General features: G+C 52.4%; 1 protein-coding gene across 3 annotated transcripts in view; it reads right to left on the bottom strand.

Moving 5' to 3' along the window:
• The window catches only part of KSR2 (kinase suppressor of ras 2), an 87712-nt gene that overhangs the window by 5255 nt on the left and 57436 nt on the right, over positions 1-25021 (bottom strand). For 2 of the 3 annotated variants that reach the window (XM_049806807.1, XM_049806810.1), the window contains exons 15-19: positions 13177-13273; positions 8626-8759; positions 3798-3929; positions 1095-1224; positions 555-688 (exon numbers count right to left, since the gene is read on the bottom strand). In XM_049806807.1, the coding sequence (XP_049662764.1) occupies positions 555-688; positions 1095-1224; positions 3798-3929; positions 8626-8759; positions 13177-13273 (627 nt within the window). Of the gene's footprint in view, positions 1-550; positions 689-1094; positions 1225-3797; positions 3930-8625; positions 8760-13176; positions 13274-25021 lie in introns of those variants that run through there. The other variant, XM_049806809.1, reaches the window with a different exon arrangement.

Raw genomic sequence — 25021 nt, 5'->3', positions numbered from 1 at the left:
GACCTTCCCCTTCTCCCACCGCTGGAAGCTGCGACAGCTGACACAGACTGCAGGTCTGGGGAGGGACCCTGGGCAGGTCATCCCCCCCGCATCAATTAGTCTGGGCAAAAGAAGGAAAAAACACCTTCCCGGGAGGCAAAACTGCTCTGAGCATGCTGCACGGGCAGGCACAGGAGCCTTGGCCAACGTCCCCAAAGGAGACGTCCCCAAGGTCCTGGCTCCAGCCTGCCCCTGGACCTACCCTGCTTCTTCCTCCCGGCATTCATGGAGCACATCGCCAGGCTCCTCCTGATCATCTCCACCTACTTTCACAGGCTTTTTTACCCCAGTGAAGACAGCCAGCATCGCAGTGACAGCTGGCAGGGGCACAGCACTCTGTGACCGCCCTTCCTACCCACCCTTGCCCACCCAGGTGGCATTGAAGGCACCCAGAGCTCATCCCTGTGTTCCCCCAGTGCCAGTCCCAGCCGTTCAGTTGTGACAGTGGGGTCTTGGGGAGCGCAGGCAGAGCTGCCTGCTGGCACAGGGAAGGACAAACAGGGGCAGGGACTTACTCCGCCGACTTCCAGAAGTGCCCAGGGTGGGAAAGGCGACGGTTGCGCTTTGGCAGTTTCTCCAGCATGTCCATGAGCTTGGTGAAGGTGGGTCTCTCCTCTTGCTCATAGGCCCAGCAGAAGAGGAGGATGTCCTGCACAGGGCAAGCGTGTGAGCGAACAGAACCAGTCCCTCTCCCACTACAACCCTCGCACCCAGCACCCACCCTGTGAGGACCCCGTCTCCATCACCGCATCCTTGCAAAGGGCTGCAGTTGAGGGGATGCACCCATCTCATGAGAACCCTGTCTCCATCACCATATCCTTGTGAAGGGCTGGGGCAGAAGGGACGTGCAAGCTGAGCTGATATTTGTGCCACAGCAGCAGGACCAAGCCTCACTGGCTGGAGAAGGAGGGACCCCTTACTTTTTTGTTGGCAGATCCTGGGCAGCACAGAGTGTTTTTCAAAGGGACCCTCCACCTGGGGTGCGCTCCAGTGGGGCACGATCCCACTCCATGCACACACACACGCGGCTCCAGCGCCTGCCCTGCACCACCTACCGAGATCTCCTTGCCCATCCCAATCTGGCTGAGGTTGGGCTTCATCCCTCTTCCCACCTGCCAGATTATTGCCTCCGCCGGCTGCGTCTTGAAGGGCCATTCCCGTGCATGCAGCTCGTACCAGATCGTGCTGTTGGGAGAGAGCGGGGATTAGAGATGGGAGGAGATGGGAGGCATCCCTGGAGCATACATCTAGCCATTGCACCCACATCCACCATCTCTCCCTGCTCCAAAATCACTGACATCCAGGAGATGCTTCATCCTAGATACACCACCAGAGATGCTCAGCGCTCATTACAGAGATATCACTGCTCCCATTTTCCATATGGAGAAACTGAGGCTGTCGGCTTGACCGAGAGCAAGCTACCAGCCTGCTGCAGCCCCCAGTTTACACCAGGGAAGAACCTGGCCTGTGGGCAGGAGGATGGAGGTTGATGGGAAGCACGGGCAGAGGCACGGGCAGAGCTGCCAGTCAGCCTGTTACATCAAGTGGGAATCTCCTGCCGGGCTGCAATAGCCCTTCGCCCCGCTGCCCGCAGAGCAGCTTAATAGATGATGCGGGAGGTAAATACATGGTCCAGCTGCTGGGCTGGCGTTTCTAACCCTGCCATCTGCTCCAGCGGCGCGGGGCAACGAGTGTGGGGAAAGGACAAGCCCCAGCATTCGCTTTCACTCCGAATTTTTCATTTTCCTCTGCAAAAAGCGCTCCAAGCCACGAAAAGCCATCCAAGCCATGGTGTGAACCATCCCCAGCACCCTCACCGGGTGATGGCACACGTAAACCCCCGACCATCTGCCACTGCACTGCTCTTATCTCTAAGCCAAGCCTTCCTTCCCGTGAGGACTCCCAAATCCAAGGGAATATCCCAAAACAAGGGCGTCTCTGGCTGGGTTGGTGGCCGCCCCCGTGGTCCTCCGCCCCCGCTACCACCTGGGAGTTTTGCATCCTCATTTTCTGGCACCCGGAGGCTGGATGAGCCCCAACTCCCACAGTGCTAGCCCCGATTTCCAAGGCAAATTCCCTGGACCTACTTTTGCCTTCAATGGATGCTGTCACAGCCAGTTAAAGCAGGAAGAAATGGGGTTAAAATGGCATCAGGGTGGAAAAATCTGGTGGAGGGGGTCTGATATATGAAAGATCACTCTCAGATACGGGGGCTTCCTGAGTTTGAAAATCAGCATTCCTGATTTTGGAAAAATATGCACAGTTTGGCTGTAAATCTCCAAAAATTTGAATAACGTGAGATGCCCATTGGTGCTGTGGACACAGAGGAATTGAGGGGCTGGAGAGGGGCAGGTCCCAGCAGCACAGGACGAGGTGCTCAGGCAGGGGCAGGGATTCTGAAGGTGCCTGAACGCATCCAATGCAGTTAAATTCAAGTTTCTAGTTGGGAGTTTGGGGCTTAATTTTTCACCTTCCTTCTTTCAGATGTGTCCAAAATATTTGGGCTGCATTTCCCAGGGTATGGATGGTGCTATGGAGAGTGGTCGGCTGCTCCATCTCCCTTTGCACAAGAAGACCACATATCTAATATTAATTATTGCCACGAACTCTCAGGCTTCAGAGAGCACATGCCACCAGCCTCAGCCTCCCGCTCTGTGCCGCCCTCATACATGCTTTAATTTAACATTTCTGTCTTTAAAGATCTTTAAAGGATCTTTTCCTCTTGCTGTCGCTGATCCCCAAATCCCTAGAGGGAAGCGGCAATGGCAATAACCCTCCAGATCATCTGTGAGCCTCCTGGGCTCAGCGGAGGGCAGCAGAAACAAGAAAGAGGAAAAATGTGGGAAAATCTTTTAATCTTTTAAGGAAACTCATGCTTTACATAAGGGCAGAGCTCACACTCAAAAAAAAGGGGAAAAAAACTAAGTCTAAGTAACCGACTCTCAGTTCTCTACAATCCCTTAATTACTTCTTTAATTTTGTGCTAAAGTTATACCTCGGTGAGGGAAAAAAAAAAGCCTGACCCTTTCAGCTGTAATTACTGCGGTTTTGATGGAAATACCGCCTCCGATAACAGCCCCACGCGTGCTAATCCCTGCAGCCTTTAAGGTATCCACAAGAAAATTAATCCGCTGGATAAAACCCCCAGCCCTACGTCCAACTCTAGAAAGGTTTTATCGGGGCGTGTTTGGGCTCCTGCCGTAGGGAAGCTTGCTTTCAGCTAAACGGCAGGAGCGATGAGCCGGTTCGCTGAAGGAGACTCATCAATTCTCCTCTTCTTGGCCTTCTGGCATCTCCTCCCCCCGGTAGCCCCAGCTTGCCACCACTGCCAGCCCCTCTGCAGCTGGCTGGTGGGGAGAATTGGGGTGTCTGGGGGCTCCCAGACCTGTGTCCCCAACCCTCTGCATCCCCAGCCGACATCCAGAGCACCTTCTCATCGGTACCCACCCCGGGAAGATGCAGGGAAGAGATTACACCAGGCTGGCATCCCCAGGGCACTCTGGATCCCACTGCCCGGAGCCACCCTGGTCCATAGCCAAAACAGGAGGATTTGGTGATTTTGGGGAGGGTTAACTCTAAATTTCGTGAAGTGGGAAGGTGCTCCGAGCCCAGTGATGGGGATTCCCGCAGGCAGCGTCCCATGGGTGTTTTGGCAAGCAGCGTCTCCGCCCCCTCCCAGCTGCTCAGGGCAGCTCACACCCGACACAACCACGCCGGTTCTCTGCAGCCTGCCTGCCCACCCTGCCGCGAGGTCTCACCCCAGTGCAAAGACATCCGAGTGCTTGGAGAAGGGCAGCTTGTCCTCCTCGGTGTCTGGCGAGAGCTGGCGGATGATCTCCGGGGCGAGGTGGCACAACCAGCCGTTCTGGATCCGCAGTTTGTTCTCCCGCCTGCCAAAACACGGAGCCATACCCGTGGGTACCACAGAGGGGAACATCACCACCGGCGAGCAGCCCCACAGCCCTCCCACCCTCTCCCCAGGGCATTTAAGCCTGGTTTTCTGTACAGCATCCTTGCAAAGTCAGGTTTTAACCCTGCTCTGAGAAATGCCAGCACGGTGGCTTCACGCCTGTCCCTGCCAGGCAGCAGGGCACAATTTGGGCACAGGACAGTGGTGAGGGGGAGCTTCGGCTCTGCTGGGCTGGTGATGGGGATGCAGGGTCTGCTGGAGCCCTTGCTGTGACCGATACACCAAAACACCTTAAAAGAGCAGGGGCAAAGTGTTAGCTGGGGTAAATCCCACCAGAGCTGACGTCTGAGATGGCCCCGCTGTGGTTTGAGCAGGAGATTGGACTGGGGACCTCTAAGGGTCTCTGCTGAGCAAAGCCATCCTATAATAATGGCCTGGAAATCAGAGTTTTCAGGTGTTTGGCCCCCAAACAGCCCTTCCAGCCCACCTCCGTGTCCAAGCCTCCAATGCCATCGCCCATGGGAGAAGGCTGGCTTTGCTACAATCACCAGCCCCCCAGCTAACCTCGGCTGTGTTTTCCTCCACCTCCTCAAGGTCCCCCTGCTCAGTACAAATACATTAGACTCCTTTGGCCAACAGCTGAGGATGACATTGGTTGCTTCTTCATCCTTCATATCCTCCAGTAGGCACCTAGGATGTACCGCTGGCTTAAAAAGGGTCCATGGGCAGGGACCACCGGTGGTGGTGACATATTAAGTGGCTTGATCGTGTGTCTGAGCCCAAATTTGGCAGCATAGTTTTGCAGGAGGTAAAAAAACCTGTCCTATGTCACGTTCGGGCTAGAGAAGGAAGAGCCCGCTGACTCGTATCAAGGAATTTCTCCCTGTTTGTGCTTTGATGCCCTCCCAAAGATAGTGATGCGCAGGGGTAAGGGATGGCTGTGGGGTCATCTGTCCTCCTGAACTTCAGCCTGGGGCCAAAATCCCAGAGCCCAGGTCCCGGGAGACACCATCCAGGCACGGGCATCTCCGTCCACCCCCAAGGCAGGATGACAAGCTCCCACCACAAATGCTGACTCCTTGGCTGGCTTTTCCCCCGTGGCTGCGTGCAGGCAACACGCGCAATCCCAAGACGACGCAGTCCAGATTCTCCTGGCTGCAAAGCCATCCCTGTTCCCCGGCATCACCTCCCGGGTCTGGCAGCATTCGGAGGAGGAAACCCCTCCCTAGGGAAGGATGCTGACGGTCCAGGGAATTGCTGATTAAGCCTCCATGCCCCCTCTGGGGACTCAACGGCTCCTCTTCACCCTGCTGCGTCGGAGCCACCGCCGCAATCAGCGGCTCCAGCGAGACACGGACCCTCCGGCCCCAGGAGCCGCAGGCGAGAGCACTTTGGCACAGGGGAGAGGCTTTCAGCTCCCCAGCCAGCTCCCACCGCCATCCTCCAGCCCTGTGAGGCTCTTAATTACAAGCCGGCGTTAAGCACCGGGGCGATTAGAAAAGACGCGGAGGAGCTCGCTCATCCTTCCCTGTGTCTACAGTCTCCATCTCCAGGCAAGCAGCAGGGAGCAGGATGCAGTGGGCAGCGCTCAGTTCTGCTCCAGCACCCTCAGCGAGACCAGGATTGCACATGGGGCTTTTATTTTTGCTCACTCAAGTCACCCAGTGCTGTGATATCCCAGAAGCGGCATTTGGGCTTGCCTTGGGATGCTCTGGGGACCAGGTTTGGCTCCGCAGCTCCCGTGCAAGCCCACCCTCACCCCTCTGCAAAGCTCACGTACACCCGAGCATGCAGCTACAGGTTTACGAGCTTCCAGCAATGAGGGCTAAGCCTTAATGCAATCCCAAATGCGGTTCAATTACAGCAATTTGAGCTTTCGTGACAAAAGTTTCATAACCAACCTGGCCAATTCCACTAGCAGAAAGCAGCATGACTAGCCAAGCGCCTGCTAAACCCACCGAAGGACAAGCCAGCCCCAAGGCAAAAGCAAGAACAGAAGAGCTCTTCAGACTATTCAAGACCCACCTCACACTCCTCCTAATTACACAGCAGCCCTACCAAGCCCGACAACGTTTAAATAAAGGAGAAATAAATCTGATTTCACCAGGATAAGACACCGGATTAAGAAGTCTCTGCGGAAGGTATTTTAGTTGCAATAGCTGTCTCGTTTTTCAGCAGTGCAAGCATGTCTCGGCACAGACGGACGCGGCAAACTCCTTGTGCCGGATGCTTTCATCAACTGAAGGTGAGCCTGCTCTCAGAGGATGAGGAGGATTTTTAAACCACATCATTTTTTAACCCTAGTGAAAACAGGCCAGTTTGTAGTTCTCATTCACATCTGAAGCAACATCAGCGTCCTTAACTTGAGCTGCAAAAATTTGCTCCCTTCTCCATACATGCTTGTCCTGTGGCCACGCAAGCCTCTGAGGAAACAACACTGGGCTTTATCATTCTTCTTCATCTGAGAGAAACTATCACCAGCAAAGAAAAACAGCCTGAGAAGGGAAATCAGACCTGCAGACACTTGCTGCTTCAACATTCATGGTGACTGATGAGTGCGGATCCCCAAAGCTGTCTCTCGGCTCTCCACCAGCAGAAGATGTGTGTGCCACCAGCAGTCCAGGGCAGCCACACTGAAAGCTCCTCCGGGCAAAATTTCCCTATCTTCTCCATTTTTCTAGCAAAATGCCACTCATTTCTGTCCGGCCTTGCATTTCTGACCACCCTCACGTTGCCATCTTTCCTCTCCTGAGCAATCTCCTGGACTTTACCCCCCAAATGACACTCCAATCTTGAGCAGAGACGGCCAAGCATTAGTCCGCCCTATCGGATATCCCATTTCTCCAGCGTCTCATCTCTCATTTTATCTCCAGAGCATCTCTGACCTACTCAGCAAAGGTCCCTAGCAAAATTTGGCTATTTTTGCCCAAATCCTTTTACCACTGCTGGAACAAGCTGCAACCTCATCTGGGCAGGACCTAAGTCCCAACCTCCCTGCCCAGCTGCTAAACCAGAGCCGAAACCCACTTCTCCGCTGCGGGGAGACCAGCAGCACTGCTGGATTTCTTGGGCTTCCTAAGCTTTTGGCTAAGTTTGTGCTAAAACCAGATGATATTTATACAAGTGGAATGGAAAGGCTGGCTGCCCAGCTCGCCGCGAGAGGCGTGGGATGGAGAGAGGCAGCCATCGCCTTTTCCTCTAATCTTTTGACCTCGTCACACAGGAATTAGAAAAAAATATGTGGTTTCCAAGGTGCATTTTATCTCCTGAGCATGTTCACCATAAAGTGATGATTGGCCACGACAACCTCTCCAGCGACAAACTCCATCGCATGGGGTGATGGAGACCTAAAAGACCAGAAGGCTGGTACCGTGCTGCCGGAGGAAACCTGCCTGAGCTGCCGGCACTGATAACGCCGCACTTGGCCCGTGCTGTTTCTGACACAAAGGGTTTCATGAAAAAAGCACTCTCCCACTGGGAAAAAGTCAGCAACGCTCTTTTTTTTTCAGTTTTAACAAAAAAGGAAAATATAATCTTTGTTCTTTTCCCCCCCTCTTCTGTTTCCTTTTCCCCCCAGCTTTGCTTTTCTTCCTTACCACGGCTGCTGAAACTCTTTACCCTGCCGTTTCTACAGCTGGAAAACTTCCCAAAACACTGGAAAAAACCCCATTTAATAAGGAACATTTACCAAATGGGCTTGATTCCAAACCCAAAGAGACAAAAAAATGTCACAATGCTGTAAATGTCCCAAGCTTGGCTCTCATTTTCTCTGTGTCTTCCTCCATGTCCTGGCTCGGCGCAGACACCATGGCCAGATGTCTGCAGCACCCGAAAGGTCACCAGAGCAGCCAGGGGACAACCATGGGGATGGAACTGCTCTACCTGGGCTGCTGCACCTCTCATCAGCCCAGATGAAAAAGGTGCCAGGGGATTTATAAGCAAGAGAGTTGGGGAAATGCCAAGGAACGAGCCAGCTTTGCTGGCCCCAGTGAAACTGAGCCTGAGGAGCATCTCCTGGACGGCTGCAGGGCGGTTTGGCCATGGAAATGATGCATCCCGTGGGAAGAGGTCGGGTCCAAGACACCCTGCAGGGGCCAGGTCCTGCCTCTCTGAACCAAACTGCTGGAGACTCGCATGAAGCACCAAGCTTCTTCCTACTGATCAAAAGCAACTCTGCCTTCCCGACGCTAGGTCTAAAAAATAAATGAAACTAAATCAAATCAAAACAAGCTGCAACTTCTGCACCCAAGGAGCAGAGCAGTTTGTTTTCACCGCTCGGCGCTGAGCCCAGACCTACCTCGCTGCAGAAACCTCAGCCCTGCTCTCGCCATCCCTCTGGGGTTTTGCACTGCAAACCCAACACTGGCCTTGAGCACGGAGCTGCGTTTTGAGGGAGCACCGCCTGGGGGGCAGAGGGGTTTCTGCAGGAGCTACATGCTTGCTGTATTCCCAAAGCAAGCCTCCTCAAAAGCAAAATCCTGGGAGGTGAGATGGTGAAATCCCCAAGGCAGTCCCAGGACACTCAAATGCACCTTGTCCTCATGTCTACTGAGGCTGCAGACCCAGAAAGGCGCTTGCAGAGGGGGTTTTTGGGCTCTTTCCCCATGTTCCCAGCTCAAAGGGGAGCTCTAGGGCATGGGGAAGAACACCGGTATTTCCAGCATGCTATGTCCTACCTGCCTGCCTGGAGAACTCCCGAGATGCTGAAGAGGCCGAAGTCCGTGATCACCACCTTCCCGTTGTCGTAGAAAACGTTTTTTGACTTGAGGTCCTTGTGAAGGATCCCCTTGGCATGCAGGTAGCCCATTCCCTAGGATGGAAGAGAGAGAAAAATACCCCAAAACTGAAAAAGACAGGATAATGCCAGAGCAGGGGCAGTCCCACAATCACCAAGATGGGGAGAACCTGACCGGGAACATCCCTGTGCTGCGGCAGCATGTCCACACTACTGTGTTACGGCTGGGCTACAGCCAAAGGCTGCACGTCCCCAAACGTCCCTGCAGAAAGCCCAGGTGTCCAGGGGTTCCCTGGCTTGGGATGGGCATCGGGTGGTGCTCACGGAGGGTGACGGGATCGTGGTGTGGGTGTCTCGGCTGCGATGGCACCTGCTCATCTTCCTAATTCATTGGTTATGCAAGAAAAATTAGCAGCAAACCAAACTGGCAGTCGCTTTCCTGAAATCCTCTGCTGAGAAATTGATGATGATGATGTTTTCTCCTTCGTTCTCTTTGGGGGCTGGGAGTAGAAGTGTAATAAGTCAAAGCTCTCCGTCACTGCTATCGCATACCCTGGCTGAGCCATTAGTGCTTCCTATGTGCACACCGACACCATTAGTCTGGAAACAAGCACTGCGCAGGAGTCTTGCCTTAATTCTTTTCCCCTGGGAAAAGCTACTTGGTGGTTAATTAAAATTATTGCTAATGATGCAAAAAAAAAAGGCCATGGGTGGGAAATCCAAACTCCCCTGCACCGGGCTTGTTTAGCATCGACAAATCAAGCAGACTGCCGACAGCTCTGTGTGGCAGACATTCAGCTCAACGGGATAACCAGCTCTGGGAACGGGGAGGATGATAAAAGCCATTTATCCTGACTTCAGCAGGGCTTTTGATGCTGTCTCACTTTTCATTCTCATAAGCAGACTAGGGAAAACCTGGTCTAGAGGAAGCTACTGAAGGATAAATGCCAAATGGGCCAGCAAACTGTTGCTTAAGAGTATCAGTTGTCTATCGCTGACATGGGGGGATTTATTAACTGAATTTCCACGGGGGCCCATCTTTTCACATATCACCATTAACCACACAGACAGCGGAACGAGAATATATTTTTAAGTTTGCAGCCTGTGTGGAGCTGGGAGGCACAATCCAAATTCAGAAACGATCTGGAAAAATTGGGAAAGCAAGCTGAAAACCCCACAGATCTTCAAATGCAAATGCCCGGCACGTAGAAAAAAATCCTGAGGGTACCAAGGACTTGCCACTGCATAGACCTGCAGGGCTCTGCTCCAGCAGCAGCCGGAGACAACGTGCTGCTGGGGACTGCAAACACCCCAACCCAGCAAGTCACGGGGCTTTAACTGCACGCCTTGGCGGTCAAATCCTGAAGAGCCTCTGCTAAAGGATGCTGGAGGAAGGAAAGTATTCGGGGCTGCATCTGGCCCTGAGATGCCACAGCTGCAGCTGGATGCTGGGACCATTCCAGACACTGGGATTAATTAGGGGTCTCCAGGTCCCAGCACATGAAATAATGATGAGGTTTAAAAATCTGCTTTAAAATGTCACTGTCACCTTCACAAAGTGTCAGGGTTGTGCAAGGAACAGCATTTCAATGCTGGGAGCCTGTTTCTCCTGCAAGGTGCAGCGCAGGGCCCTGAGCATCCATGGGACAGGATGAGACCCAGCACCATGGGGATGCTCTGCAGCCCCCTCCCGTCGGCCAGGGTTGACGGGAGCTCAGAGCAGGCAGCGGGGCCTTTGCACCCGTGTTCACACAGCATGGATGGGAACGCATCTCCCATGCAATCATCAAACGCAGCCAAGCCTTTGCTGAAGGTATTTCTCGAGGAGCTCTCAGCAAACCCGAATCGCTCGCCTCGCTCCGCAGGTTATCGCGCAGATCTCACTGCAAATTCCAGCCCCGCCACCTTCGGCCCCGGGATGATCTGTGAGAAAACACTCTCGGCCCAATAATGCCTTAATTTGCTCGGCTGCCCGGCGTGCGTGAAAAGCCAGCTCCCTCTGCCGGCTTCGCTTCTTAAATAAATTAATTTTTGCCTCCGGAGGATCACGGCATAACGAGAGCCCTTGCAGCCGCTAATCCAATAAGCTTAACGGCTCTCCTATCGCATACGGGGACTCAAAGGATAAAGTCAAACAACTGTCGTGACCGGGTGGCAAAGCCAAAGCTTCCACCATGGTCCTGCCCCCAGCTCCTCCCGGCGATGCCACCCCGAGCCCAACCAAACCAAGATGCTGGGGTTTTCCTTCGCCTCTCCACACCAGCCACCTCCAAGTCCACCAAAACATCCTTAATATCTGCTGATGGTTGACACGGAGAGGTGGGAAGGCAGAGAAACTGTTCCTCCTAGTGCACACCAGCAATGGGCAATATTTCTGGGGCACAGCACCGGGATGGTTGTGACAGGGGTGTGATGGACCTCTCCTGCGAGCAGGAGCCGCTGTCTTAAAATCCCTCCAGTGCACCCGGAGAGCCTGAGCTCAGCACCCATGCCGCAAGGCTTTGCCTTTGGACCTCTGCTAATTCCTACGGGGACCTGGCTCAGCCCCAAACCCCCTCTGTTCCAGCAGGAACACCCAACCCCGTATTCCCAAGGAGGAGAGGGGATGCAGGGAAGCAGACTTGCTGCTGGGGCTACAACCAGGTCTACATGCAGTCGTGCTGATTTGCTTCAGCCCATCTCATGGCTGGTGTTCTTCGTGGCCATGCTTTCATCTCACGAATCCAGTGATGCTTCCCCAGTGCTGGCAATGCCTCACAACACTGCAAAAAGTTTGAGATTTCCAACCCGTTCCTAATGCACACGCAGCTGCAGAAGGCAGCGGTCTCTTAGCCTAGTCCTCAAAACCCCAACCTACATGAAGCGATGCAACACACACAGAGAAAGGGGCTGCGCCAAGCTGTTACCTCCCGCTGCGAACATCTGGGAGGCGAGAACCCTGAGCACAAGCGCAGTGGTAGTCAGGGGAAAAAATATGAGGCAAACCTATGTGATACCTCAGACATCTGCTCAGTGGGAAAAATCCATCTTTAAAAAGTGGAAAATACTGGATCAAAAATAGAAATGAAGCAGAGAAGCCCTCGGCTGTCTCAGACACCCCAACTTGCAAGCCAGAGCTTGCAAGAAGGTGCCACCACCCAACTTGGGGCACGCTACAGCCCTGCATGGGGCTGACAGCATCACCCAACGGGTCCAGGAGCACCCTTGGAGCGGGGAGACCTGCTCAGTGCCTCAGGACAGTACATTGAAGATGGGAAGTTCATCCCTTGCAGCTTCCCTCCATCACCCCAACATGGGGCTCAGCCACATCACAGCTCCAAGACACCTCTCGCAATGTCCGTGCGGACGCAGGCAGCTCAGCAAAGCAGTTAAGCCTATGCTCAACTGTCAGCTCCTGCCCGGAGACGAGAGACTTTGGGGGAATTTAAGGAATTGACTTTAAAAGCAACATGCACTTTGCTAAATCTGGGTGTAAATAAACGCAAAATAGGCAATCTAATAAGAGAGAACGTAAGCACAGGCAGGGGAACAGCACCACTCAGGATATATTGCAGAACATATTCTGGTTTATAACATGTATTTGAATATTTAAGGGGGGTTAAGATCTGCCAGAAAAACTTCTTTTCTTTTTTTTTTTTTTTCCATAGAAATATGTTAAATGGGAGCTTAGCCCCAGACGATTTGGTCTTGCTGGGCACCAGAGGTGCCGGCTGACCTTGAGCAGGGCACAGGGTCAGTGTCGCAGCTCCCAAGGTAGAACACATGCCAAATACTTTTGGTATCGTTTGGTGTTAAATATGTTTGGAATATTAGGGAGTACAACCCTACTCTGGCAGACGACTCAACACCTCTTAGGAAAACTAACCACTGCAGACACGCGACGGGAAGCTTTGATGGCTCAGGACGCAACTTCCCAGCCACTTGACCCTGCCACGTGAGGATCCTCCCCAGCATCTATTTATACGGTCACATCTGAAGTGTCGAAGATGCACTTTGAGTCATCACTGTGAAAGGAAAAGCTTTTTTAGCTCTGAAAAATGTACGCGTGCTCTGCCTCATGGCACACACAGCCTCCTGCCATGAGCACCACGGCACTGACTCCTCCGGCTGCCTTGGCTGCGGGGATGCTTTCACTACAGAGACATGGAAATCTCAGACAAACAGCAGATTAGGGTGGGGTTTTTTTCCAAGAGGAGAGGAATATCCAACCAGCAACTCACTCATAGCAGCAAAGCTGGACTTCCAAGGGGGAAGAAGGAGCTGTGGCCAGGATGAGCCCCAAGCTCACCGCTGCACAGGGAGCCCGTGGGGAACCTTGGTACCACCCCAGTTCAGCTCAACAAGGGTGAGGGAGGTCTAAGAGACCTGGATTTTAAAGCCAAGAGGTGCTATCCTGCCCACCCTCGTTGGCTTCTTCACTCCCACTCCCCGGAGCAGTTCGGCTGGACCCAGACCCCCATCGGTGCCGAGTTGCCCCCACACCATACCGTACCTTCACAATTTCTTGTGCTATCTGCCTTGTCTTGTTGACATCCAGGACGATTTTGGCATCTCTCACCACCGAGTAGAGAGTCCGTCCTTTACACAGGCTGAAAGAACAGGAAAAGGGAGAAGATAAAAACACGGTTTAGAAACCCCCGCCAAGAAACATCCCCAAATTACAAAGGCAGCGGCTGTGGCGGGGAACTATAAATAACTGCAAAAGCTTTGGCTACATCTCAAGGCAGATTGAAGATTCAGCACGGAAACTGGGGGCTCTCCCCAGTTTGGCACTGGGAGGGAGCTCATGCTGCTCCCCGGTGTGTGCTGGTACCATCGCCATGGTGCTGAGCCCCATTAAGGGGTAACCTGGGCTGGTTCCTGGCTCTTCCCCAGGTCCCAGCCACAAGCAAACCACCTGGTCCTCTTGCTTCAGACTTTTTGTGCAAAACTGCCCATGGCTCCCCGCCTCTTCCCTCAGAGGATACAATACTCACAGATGTAATATGAGTCAAAAGAGGAAAGACAGGGAGGAAAAAAAAAACCCCAACCCAATGCACTGTACAATGTCCTCCAATTTTCCTTCTCGTACCAATTACAGTAAAATCTATTTACAGATCTATTTACAGAGCCTTAATTACCAAAGGCAGCTGGAGGGGGGGGGGGGGGGATATAAACCAATTAAAAATATATTGACATTTGAATATCATAATGGAATACGTGGGTGGATGCTGCCTCGACTCCTGCCCACAAAAAAGGGCTTTTTTGCTTTTCTATATCCACCCACGCTCATTACAGGCAACTTTAGAAAGATGAGACTGGATACCTGTGCCTGGGAAATAAAGTGCCTGACACACGTCTTGTTAAAGAGGCTTCGGCAACCGCAGACATTAATTTGATCCTGTTCTAGTTAACAAATAAAAAGTTACAGGTTTTAATTCCTCTGTTCCCCCACTGCATCCTCGCTTGGCTCCACCACTTTCCCCCTTGCCCATCACCTCCAGCCCTGGGGATGCCAGCATGGACCAGTCTGGATTTATCCCCTGAGATAACAGGTTTTGCCCTTTTTGGATGGAAATAACCAGCCCGAGCTGTGCCTCATTGCAAGGGCTGAGGAGCATCACACCGAGCTGCCCTGGGTTTGCCTGGGTACCGTGTTTCTCAGACGGGCAGAGGGGACGGTTCAGACCCCCGGCTTAGGCGAGGAAGAAGAGGCACGCCAAGGGCAGCGATGCTCAGCGCAGCCCTGCGGAGGGGCAAACAGCCCCACGGCGACTTCCCCCACGTTGCAAATCCAGAGAAATCAGGAATGCAACATCACGGTAAAGCCCCGCTTCTATTTTTTACCTCGAGGCTGGCTCAGAGCAGCACAATGAGGCAAAACCCCCAGGAGGCTCTGCCGTGATTTCCCTCCGGACATTGAAAACGGCAACAACAATCCCCCCAAACCACAGTGCGGTTGCCATTCCCCCATCATTACCGCGTGGCCAAGGCCGTCACCTGGATGCAAATAAGGTCCCTGTGAGCAATTAGCCCCCAGGAGCAGGTATGTTAGAGGTTTGCCTCCAGAAAGTTGGGGAAAGCCGAGCTCTCTGCAGCTCTTCAAGGGATTAAACTGATTGGAATTGGGATACTGCTTATTGGGATTAAACCTTGCTTGCTTCTTCAGAAGCTCATGGATACAAAGGATCTTTCTGCTCCTAAGCTGAAAGCTCCCTCCCTGGGCAGAGAGCACAATTTTTAGGTCAAGCAGCAGAGCAGGAGTGGAACCGGTCCCATATCTCACAGGGTTTGGCAAGACAACAGCATCCTTCGAAGTACTTTGTCACAGGTTGTGTTAGAAATAGCCTTGCCGGATGCAAGCAAGCTGCGGTGAGGATTTTAGGGCATCTTCATACCCGTGCGACTGCCGCCTCAGGAATGGTTCTCCTTGCTCAGGTGTCTCAGCACGTCCCTGAGCCCACCAGCTGGACTGCAAACCCGAGGCACCCGCAATTACAAGCATGATCTTCCTCTAAACCAGCCGCTTCCTATCTTCTGCGATAGTTTGGCTGCAGTCGAATATGAATTTGTCTGAAGATTAGGATCCAAGCACTTGAACTCCTACTTGGAAATAAGCGATAAAGAAAACCTTGCCTTGGGTTTCGGCAACCAGAATTAAAGGGTGCAAAATAACGACAGACGTGAATTCTCTTTCCACCACCTTTACAGTATGAAGGGGTTTTTGCACTAATTTGCTAAATAAACCTGTAAAGCTTTAAGCTCTGTAACGCAATGGGCTTTCTGCCACCTCCCATGACCTGTCTGTGCATGACGGAGTTTCCCCAGCCCTCCCTGCTCCCCAGCAAATGCTTGTTTTCCCCCAGAGAAAACCATTCGAGAAAGTAGCTTGTGGTCTGCATTAGTCATGAATCAACACTGCAAATGCAATGAATAGATTAGCACTGGACCTGGGTTTGATTTCAGCCCTAAAGTGAGTTAAGCTTAGCTGTTTTCCTGGGAAAGAGTTATTTAGAGAAAAATCCTCAAATTTCTGCCTATCTGAACTGCAGAGATAACCCCGGGAGCGGAGCCTGCAGCCCTTTTCGGATGAGATTCCCATCTCTCCGCTTCATTTACAGAGGGACCGCATTAAAGGAGGCAGCGGATGGACCTGGCGTGAGCCCCGGCACAAGTGGAGCAGCCACCGCTTAGACCCGGGGTGGTGGCACCAGCACACGGCGAAGCACCACGGACACAGGACGTGCCACCACCGCTCATCAGACCTCGGCAGAGCCACCGAGGCAGCCCAGGTGCCTCTCTCCTCCCCTCGATGAGTAACTCCTCGGAATGAATTCAACTAGCAACCACCGCACCAGTATTTGTTAGAGTTTTCTTGCCGGATAAGGAGCTGCCAATGGAGAGATAAAGCCCGGTTGATACCTATTATGCAGCACCTGAGCCCATTCAGCCACCACCTGCAGAACCTTTTCATGGCAGAGCTCAACAATTTCGCTTCTTCTCATTCCTCATCCGCCGTCAATCGTTCCCCATTCGGGCAGGAGCAGCAGGCACAAAGCACGGCTCCCGGGGCACGCACATCATCTTCTGCCTTTCCACTTCAAGAGGTCTACGCTGAACCAACGGCATTGAGGTATCCAGCCGGCTGCGAGCACACGATGCTGTGGATCACAAGGCCAGCGACCGCCTACGCTTGACACCAGAAACAAAGGCAGACGATTCACGTCTTCAGACGGATCCCGGCTTATTCACCGCTGAAGTACGTATTCGTAAACAAACACTTGTCTTCTCCTCCTCAACCTCTCCAACCCACCCGTCGGCAGAGCAGGGATGTTGGTGACATGTGCCCCGGCATCCCGCCAAGCCCCAGCCAGAGCTGAGAGGCAGCAGGGACAGCCCGGCCGGGGGGCTCGGGGAGATGCAAAGACCCTTCCAGGGGTCCCCGGCTTCCAGGGGGGTGGACCTCAGCCCACGGCGTAACCTCGGCTCGCAGCCTTCCCCGGCACCAGGACGGTCCCAGCCCCATCCCGCTGCAGATGTAACTCTCTATTCAAAATGAGGTTTTGAAGTGTTCAGCCAAGCAAGCCAAATCCCAAATTGCTTTATAAACACTCTGCATTTCACCAGCGTGGGCTGAAGACATCAGCAACGGGAGCAAAGCCAAAGTGACTTGCAGAGGAACAATTTAGGAGGGATGAGTGAGGAAGAGCTGGAGCACTGCCTCTTGATATTTTTGCCATTCGATGTGAAAACAGCCTCATCCATCCCCCACTCATTGGGGCTTTTTCCCCCTCCCCCACAATATTGACGGCCATCATCTCTATATTGACGGCCATCGCCTCTATATTGACGGCCATCGCCTCTATAGGGTTGAAGACCTCAGCCCGGCTCCTGCTCAGGAGCAGGAATAAATTCAGAGCTGATGGTACGGCGGCTGCACGCAGGTCCCGATGCTGTTACTCACCGGTGTTTTGTGCTTTTCTTCCCTCTGCTCAACCATCCACATAAATGCCCATTAAATTAAATAGGATCATTTGAACACCCCAAAGTGATAAATGCCAGACCCCAGGAAGCTCATTACTTGCTAGTATGTTGATTTATGGGGAACCAGCTCAGATACCATGGTGATAGCCGGCACTCTACACCCAGGGGAGACACAGAAGGAGAGAGAGTGAGAATTAATAATAAGTACTTTAATATAAAAATACCTCTGCTAGCAGGTTACATCTGTGCTTGAGAAAAGACAGAGCAAAGGACGGGCTGCTCGGATGCTTCCACATTCCCCAGCAGTTCGCTGCTTTTTATTATTTCACAGAAAAGAAGAAATCTTTGGGGAATATTAAGAAAGATACGACCACAGCAACCAGAGCTGCTGAGCTGGGACTTATTTGATTTCATCTGAGCAGGACTAGCTGCAGCAGGGAGAAGAGGAACCAGTACTGCACATGTCTGCACGTGCCCGAGTTATTCGGGAAGTTTTCAAGCTGTTTCCATATATTGGCTTGTTTTTCTCTTTTACCGACGTCTGGCAATTGAGCCTTTGAAACTAGGCAGCCACAAATGTGTTTCACAAAATGGAAAGTTAAACAAGGCTGGAAGAGCAGCAAAGGGAGAGGTTTGGGTTAATTTTTATCCCTAGGCTTTGTTTTCCTCAAAAATCAATAAGAAATATCGCACCCTTTACGCACGTTCTCCCTGCTACGCTGGCGTGAGCAAAGCAGAGCAGTGGCATCATCCAGCTTGAGCTCCCCAAGCCCTCTGCATCTAAATGCCACCCCAAGGACAGCGGGGACACCCAGCTGGAACAACCAGGGTCACACCAACATAAGCTGCAATGAGTTTGTTAGGTCTCAGTCCAAGGAGAAAGCTGGCATGTGTCAGACCCTATATATATATATTTTATTATTATTATTTTTTTACCCCCTAGTGAAAAGCTTAGGGGGGTAAAAAAGCTTGGCTGGTTCACAGCCCAGCTATCCCCACTGGGCTGCCAGTGGCACCCAGTGCTATTGGAGCCCTAGGTCCCCCCCAGCCCCGTGAGGGATGTTCAGGACTGGTTTCACTGGGATCCAACCACTGCCCAAACCTCCTGCTGAAGCAAAGCAGCACTTCTCTGAGCCACACATACCCAGCACCCTGAGATCTGGCATGGAAATGTTTCAGCCCCAGGACTACAGCTTTCCTTTCTTTTCCCTCCTCATTGCTGCACCCGCTGGCAAGCAGGGAACCACCTTTCCCATCGCTCCCATCTCTTTCAATGAAAGCAACATGTGGTTTCCTTCCTCCCCAGGCCCTGAGAAACACCATCCATCCTCGCCAGACCACAACCAGGGAGGAAAGCAGCAGCCAAGAGCTTCACGGCAGCGCGGTGCCACGAAATGCCGGACCGGGAGCCCGCAGACCTGATGCCGAGCATCAGCATCCATCAGAGCTCAGTCCCTCTGGCGGCATCACTTGGGGGTGAAAATACTTTTCCCATCAAACTCCACCTCTGAATTGAACCCTTACCCAAGTCTCCCAAAGCAAGCCCAACAGGGAGGCGGGGAATTCATTACCTGCCACGAGCAACGTTTTTGGCCACAGAAAAGCCCAGGTCCCCAGCCTGGAGCTCGCAGCGACCCGGCTCTCGCTTTGCACTGAGGAGCCTCTGCAGAGCAAAACTAGCGTAGGGAAATAGAAAAGCCCTGAAGAGGCGATGGTCCCCTCGTCCCACGCTTGCTATCTCTGCCCGATGGAAGCGTCGTCCTTCGATGGATATTACTTAGGCAGCAAAATTTTCCTCCCAGCAGCTGGCAAGCGAGATAACTACAGCCAGCGCAGCCAAACCGCAAAGGCTGGAGGAGGAGGAGGAGGGGGATCAGCCTCCCCGAAAAGTAGCTCCAACTCCATCGTCGCTTCGGAAAAAAACAAGTTATTTAGAGAAAGCAAACTCCATGCATTTTTATTTGAAGGAGATAGTGTCAGAGGAGACGAGCCATGCTACAGCTGCAGGGAAAAGAGCTAAGAGACAGGTGAATGCAAAGCAGCCACAGGCTCCAGCAGCTTATCTAAAGCCCTGGTTGCAAACAAGTCATCCGAAAATACTTGATGCTTCAGGTGGCACTTGCTGCCTTTTGAAAGGGTGCGCTCGTAATCAGCTCTGAGAGGGCTGGCTGGGTGCACGGGGATGTGTGAAGGCTCTTTGACCTCTCCTTGCCTTTGAAGGAGCCTAATATATTCTCTACACCGTGCTCCTCCTGCTATTTTGAACTTCAGGAAGGAAAAGAAATTAAAAAAAAACACCCTCCTTTTGAAGAGAGGGAAGAAGCAAGTCTTTTGATCGTGACGGCTGCTTCGCTAGAACCCAACTCCACTTTGAAATAGTAATAATAATTATTATTAATAAAAAATTAATAATGCTGTCACAGGAGGGAACTATTTCCCTGGGCAGCCTCCTCTTTGGCTAGGCAGGAGGATACCAGCACAGGGGTCCCCCATGACCTGCCCCAGCAAACAGCCCTCCCCGGCCCCAAAAAGGATCCCCAGCACTGAGGATGCTCAAAAAAAGTAAGGAATTGTGCTGAGATGTCACTCAGCAGTGAAGAGAAGAGCTGGCACAAGCAGAAAGACTTGGTGGGACCATCTCTCAGCAGGGCACTTAATCACAGGCTTTCCCTTAAAAACCCGCTTAAATCCCTTCCTCTCCAGTAAAGTGCCTCAGCGCCGAGTCCCGCTGCGTTAAGTACTTTCCTCAAGAAGTCACGGCCAAAACAGAAATATTTCCATGGCATTTTGAAACACTTTTAAAACACAAAGGAGAACTTTCCCCTCGAGCATCCCCCGCCAGAGAAGCACGTTAAGGCGGTGCTAACGAACAGCCGCCGGCGGGGATTTGATGCTACAACGGGTAAGAAAATCTCAGCCAGCACCGAAGCAGCCAGCTCTTATTTCGACATCAAACACCCTCACAGAAGATCAAGCCGCTGCCTTTCCCCATCCCTGCCATCCTCTTTGCTCAGGATATTTCGGTCTCCTCCCCAACCCATCCCACTCCGCAAGCTGCCAAAAGCAATGCTGTCTCTAGGCAAAAGATATATACTCGCTTAATGTATATATTAATACACATATCGACTTTCCTGTTGTCAGTCGTTATCAAGATTTATCCAGCCTGATGGCCTCTTATTGATTGCAAAGGAGTGTATTCCCACGGGTCAATCAATTCTGATCCAGCCTGTGGCATGAAGTCAATACCTATTTATTATATGATCTACGAGCTCCATTATTTAACTGCTAGGAAAGGGGAAACGCAGCAGAAAGTAAAAGGAGGGAAGACAACTGAGAGGCAGGGCAGGAGGTGATGCTTTGGCTCCCAAAGCGGGTGCTCCAGCGTGGGGAGGGTTACGGGAGGCAAGACCTCATGGCTTCTGCTCCCAAAATACACCCACGAACAGGGAGAGAAGGGCCAGACGTGAAAGGCATCTCGGAAATGCCTGGCTCTGGGATGCATGGCTCCAGCCTGACATGGAGGAAAAGAATGTGGCAGCTCTGTGCCTCAGTTTCCCTCCTGTTGAGCAGGATTTGGAGTGCCTGCTTAACTTTCCAGGGCAGGAAATAAGGCTGATAGGATGTATTTCGAGATGGCTGGGTTGCAGTGCGGAGAAAAAGCCAATTTGTTGTTCGTTAAAGCCCAAATGGCCAACATGGCTATCCCTGAAGAGAACAACGGGCTGGCTGCCAGCAGCATGCAGCGGCTTGCGCAGCCCATCCTGGCCCCACAGAGCACCCACACAGGGAAAAACCAAGCAGCCCCAGTCGGTTTTGTCTTAAGTGCCATGGCTTACACCCTTCCCCTTTACTCCCATCCTTCAAATTACGTTAAACATCTGCTCGGCCCCCAGCTCCTTGAGCACTGAGATTTACAAGTCCCAAATCCTTTGCAGCTAGGCTGGGACACTGTAAATGTCCGGAGGTTTTGGCACGGGCAGAGGCTTGGAAGAGTCAAGCGTTTAAAGCCGAGCTTTGTCCAAGCTCCCTCACGCCCGGCAATGGGAGAGGATCCCCTGCAAGGAGCCGGGTTTGCTCCTCCCAGCAGCAGAGCCAAGCATTAGACATTGCCAAAAGCCAGCATAGAAATAAATTATAAAATCATAATAAACCCCAACACTAGCCCATGCAGTGCCAGAAAGTTATCCTGTAAGACACAGTCGTAGCATCTCAGATATTCTTCCCACCCCTCGCTCTCACACCTTCCCTATTAATTCGTGGCAGGTGACGTGGTCCCTGTTATTGAAGCCAGTTTGCTTTGCCACAGAGGAAAAAAGAGCAAATTCTCTTTTGATCTTTAGTATCTCACATGAGAAGAGGGCCTGGGTTTCTGTTCGGCCTCAGCAGTCAGCTCCCTCCCACCAACCACCAGCTCCAGGGAAGGGTTTTGGGAGATGCTCCCTCTCTGGCAGATATACTCCAAGTTCCTCTGCTGAAAGGCACCTTCGACAAATTAATTCTTTTTATATAGTTCTGCCATGGTCAAGCTTAATTCCTAATGTTCTTCAATGTTCTCTTTGGTCCTCCTGGCACATCACGGCGGGGACATAAATCACGGCCATGCAGCCCCAGGTGGGATTGCCAGCAGCCATCGAGTTGGCTCCCAGTTGCACCTTGTAAATCCAGAGTCACTCTGGCATCGCACCGTGACAAGAGAGGGGCCAAAACCCAGTCAGAATCGTCTCAGGGTGCAAATCCCTGGGTCTTTGCATGGGCTTCTAGTGCCACTTTTAAGCTTTTAACTAAAACCCAAGGAATCTTAGAAAAGTTGCACCAAATCCCCCACGCAAGTCAGCGGGAGCTCAATGCACAAAGAAGCTCCACCCCAAACCTCCTCTCTCCTGCCTTTCAGACCTGCTAACCTCGCTCCCTTCTTGCAAACAACATTCCCATCCAACAAGAGCCATCGGTGCCCCCCCAGAAAGCTGCATACAGCATGCTGATGCCCCCACTTTCATTACAGACTCGAGACCCAGGAGCCTCGGGAAGGATCAATAAGCATTAAAATCCCCCCCTCCCCTTTTTTTTTCCCCCCAGAAGGAACACCCAGAATCCTAAAACCTGGCAGTTTCTGCAACCCATTACCTTCGTGGGTGGCTCGAGCCATTTTAATAGCATTAGAAAACGGTTTGACTTCGTCCTTTGAAGGACCTCCTGGGTGGCTGAGGTTTTACCTCCCCTCCCCACACTGCCACTGGTGGGGGCTGGGACCCGGAGCCCCGAGGAGCTGACGTGAGCTTACCCAGGCCTGGCTTTGTCTCATTCAACATCGGCGAAAACAACTTGTCATTTGCCTGTATGCAGCAAACACGGCATTTTTTCAGTCCTTTCATTTCCACTGGGCCGAGGACTTTGATGCCGTTTCGTGCTATCCATTATGCAGCGCTCAAAGCACCAAGGCTCACATTCGCTCTTGCTCAAGACTAATTAAGATGAATGTTAACTGTCCCCACCGCTCATTACCCAAGAGAAAATCTATTAGCGGCTCTGATGGAAGCGCTCTTTGGAGTCACCACCTCCCATTGCCAAAAGATGCTGAATTTCTTCCTTTCCTTTCCGACCCAGACAGTCGCATTAACAGACAACTCAAGAATCATAGACTCACGGAATGGTTTGGGTTGGAAGGGACCTTTAAAGGTCACCTAGTCCAACCCCTCCTGCAATGAGCAGGGACATCTTCAACCAGATCAGGTTGCTCAGAGCCCCGTCCAACCTGACCTTGAATATTTCCAGGGATGGGGCATCAACCACCACTCTGGGCAACCTGCTCCAGTGCTTTACCACCCTCATCATAAAACAAATTTCTTCCTCGTATCTAGTCCGAATCTCCCCTCTTTTAGTTTAAAACCATTACACCTTGTCCTATCGCAGCAGGCCCTACTAAAAAGTCTGTCCCCATCTTTCTTCTAAGCCCCCTTTAGGTGCTGGAAGGCTGCTATAGGGTCTCCCTGGAGCCTTCTCTTCTCCAGGCTGAACAACCCCAACTCTCTCAGCCTGTCCTCATAGGAGAGGTGCTCCACAGCCCTCTGATCATCTTTGTGGCCCTCCTGGACCTGCTCCAACAGGTCCATGTCCTTCTTAAGTTGGGGGCCCCAGAGCTGAAGGCAGTACTGCAGGTGGGCTCTCGCGAGAGTGGAGCAGAGGGGCAGAATCCCCTCCCTTGACCTGCCGGTCTCTCTGCTTTTGATCCGGCCCCGGATAGGGTTGGCTTTCTGGGCTGTGAGTGCACATTGCCAGGTTACGTCCAGCTTTTCACCCACCAGTACCCCCAAGTTCTCAGCAAAGCTGCTCTCAATCCCTTCACCCCCCAGCCTGGCTGATACTGGGGGTTGCCCTGAGCCATGTGCAGGACCTTGCACTTGGCCTTGTTGAACCTGGGCCCACTTCTCGAGCTTCTCCAGGACCCTCTGGATGGCATCCTGTCCCTCAGGCATGTCAACCGCACCGCTCAGCTTGGAGTCATCTACAAATGTGCTGAGGGGGCACTGGATCCCACCGTCTATGTCAGCGATGAAGATACTAAGCTGTACTGGTCCCAGTCATCTGGCCGGACCAATGGCTAATGCAGAGAAAATTGAGCGTTAACACAAAGCATCACGCCATTGGCAAGCTGCTGCCTCAGTTTCCCCTTCCAGCTTTTGCCCACGGGTCAATGCTGTTTGGAGGGGAGAGATTTCTTTCTGCTAATGAGGCAATCCTTGAATATCACAAGCAAGCAGGAAGGAAAATGTAGGGATGTGAAAAAGTAAAAATAAACCCATCTATAAATAACCCCCCTGCAGCAGCACTGGGTGGCACGGCATGGTAAAGCCCCTTCCAGGGACGGGCAGCTGCTTCCAGCGTGCCGGCAGGAAAATGGAGGTTTCTTTTACAGCTACAAGAAATTGCTTTTTTTTCTTGGTGGAAAAAAATGTCCTCGAGCGACCACCTCTGGGCATCCAGAAGAAAAGGGGCCTCTTCTGCACACAGCCAGTTCGGGGCTGGGGACGTGTGCGGGGAGAAGCGCGTGAGGAAATTCGGACATCCTGGATTTGTATCTGTAATTAGCCTCATCAGACAGCTGGAACTGATTTTCCCCCACTCCAAGCAAAGCCTGGTTTAAAGTTATTCCTGTAAACCCACAGGGAAAACTTAGGACTCTTCAGAAAAAATCCTGTTTGAAGAGTGGTGCTCTCCCCTCCACAGGGTCACCAGCCTCCCTCCTCCCCCAGTGCCACATCCTGGACTATTCCCAGTATCCTTGACCCTTCTCAGCCCAGCTCACACCACATTTTCCTCTTCCCAGAGTCATTCCCTACAATGCCTGAGCAGCAGCTCCCACCTGTGCCACGGCAGAAGAGTCCCCAGGGCTGTCGTATCCCTTAGGAAAGACCTGCCTATTCCAAGAAGCAGGGCCAGATAAGGAAACACGTATGGGATGGAGACCTCCACATGGTCAGAAGGCTTTTCCCCACAGGAGATGATCAGAGATGTCCCAAAAAGCCTCCAGAAAAGTTCAACCAAGTAGAGACCAGACAAGGACTGTAGGCACAAAGGCAAGGGAGCATCCCTGTGCTGTCACCCTGGGAAATGCAAGGGATGCTTTGCCCCGAAAGCCCCGGAGGTGCCTCCTGGGGAAACACCAGCAGAACAGAGCCCCTTGGAAAACATCAAAGAGGAATAAATTGAGTCTGGAAATTACCTCTGGGCTAAGGGATGGGCACTCTTGTAGTCCTGGGCTTCCCAAAAAGTCCCTGAGACTGAGCTGAGCCCCCTTCCAGCATCCCCCTGCTTTGGCTTTCCTGCATCCTTGTGGCCAGCCCAGCACCAGCACCGGCCATGAGCCGGTCGCACCC

The sequence above is a fragment of the Accipiter gentilis genome, chromosome 7, assembly GCF_929443795.1.
Source record: "Accipiter gentilis chromosome 7, bAccGen1.1, whole genome shotgun sequence".
Taxonomy (NCBI): Eukaryota; Metazoa; Chordata; class Aves; order Accipitriformes; family Accipitridae; genus Astur; species Astur gentilis.
Note: the sequence above shows the minus strand (reverse complement) of the source record. Positions and strands in the feature narration are given on the sequence as shown.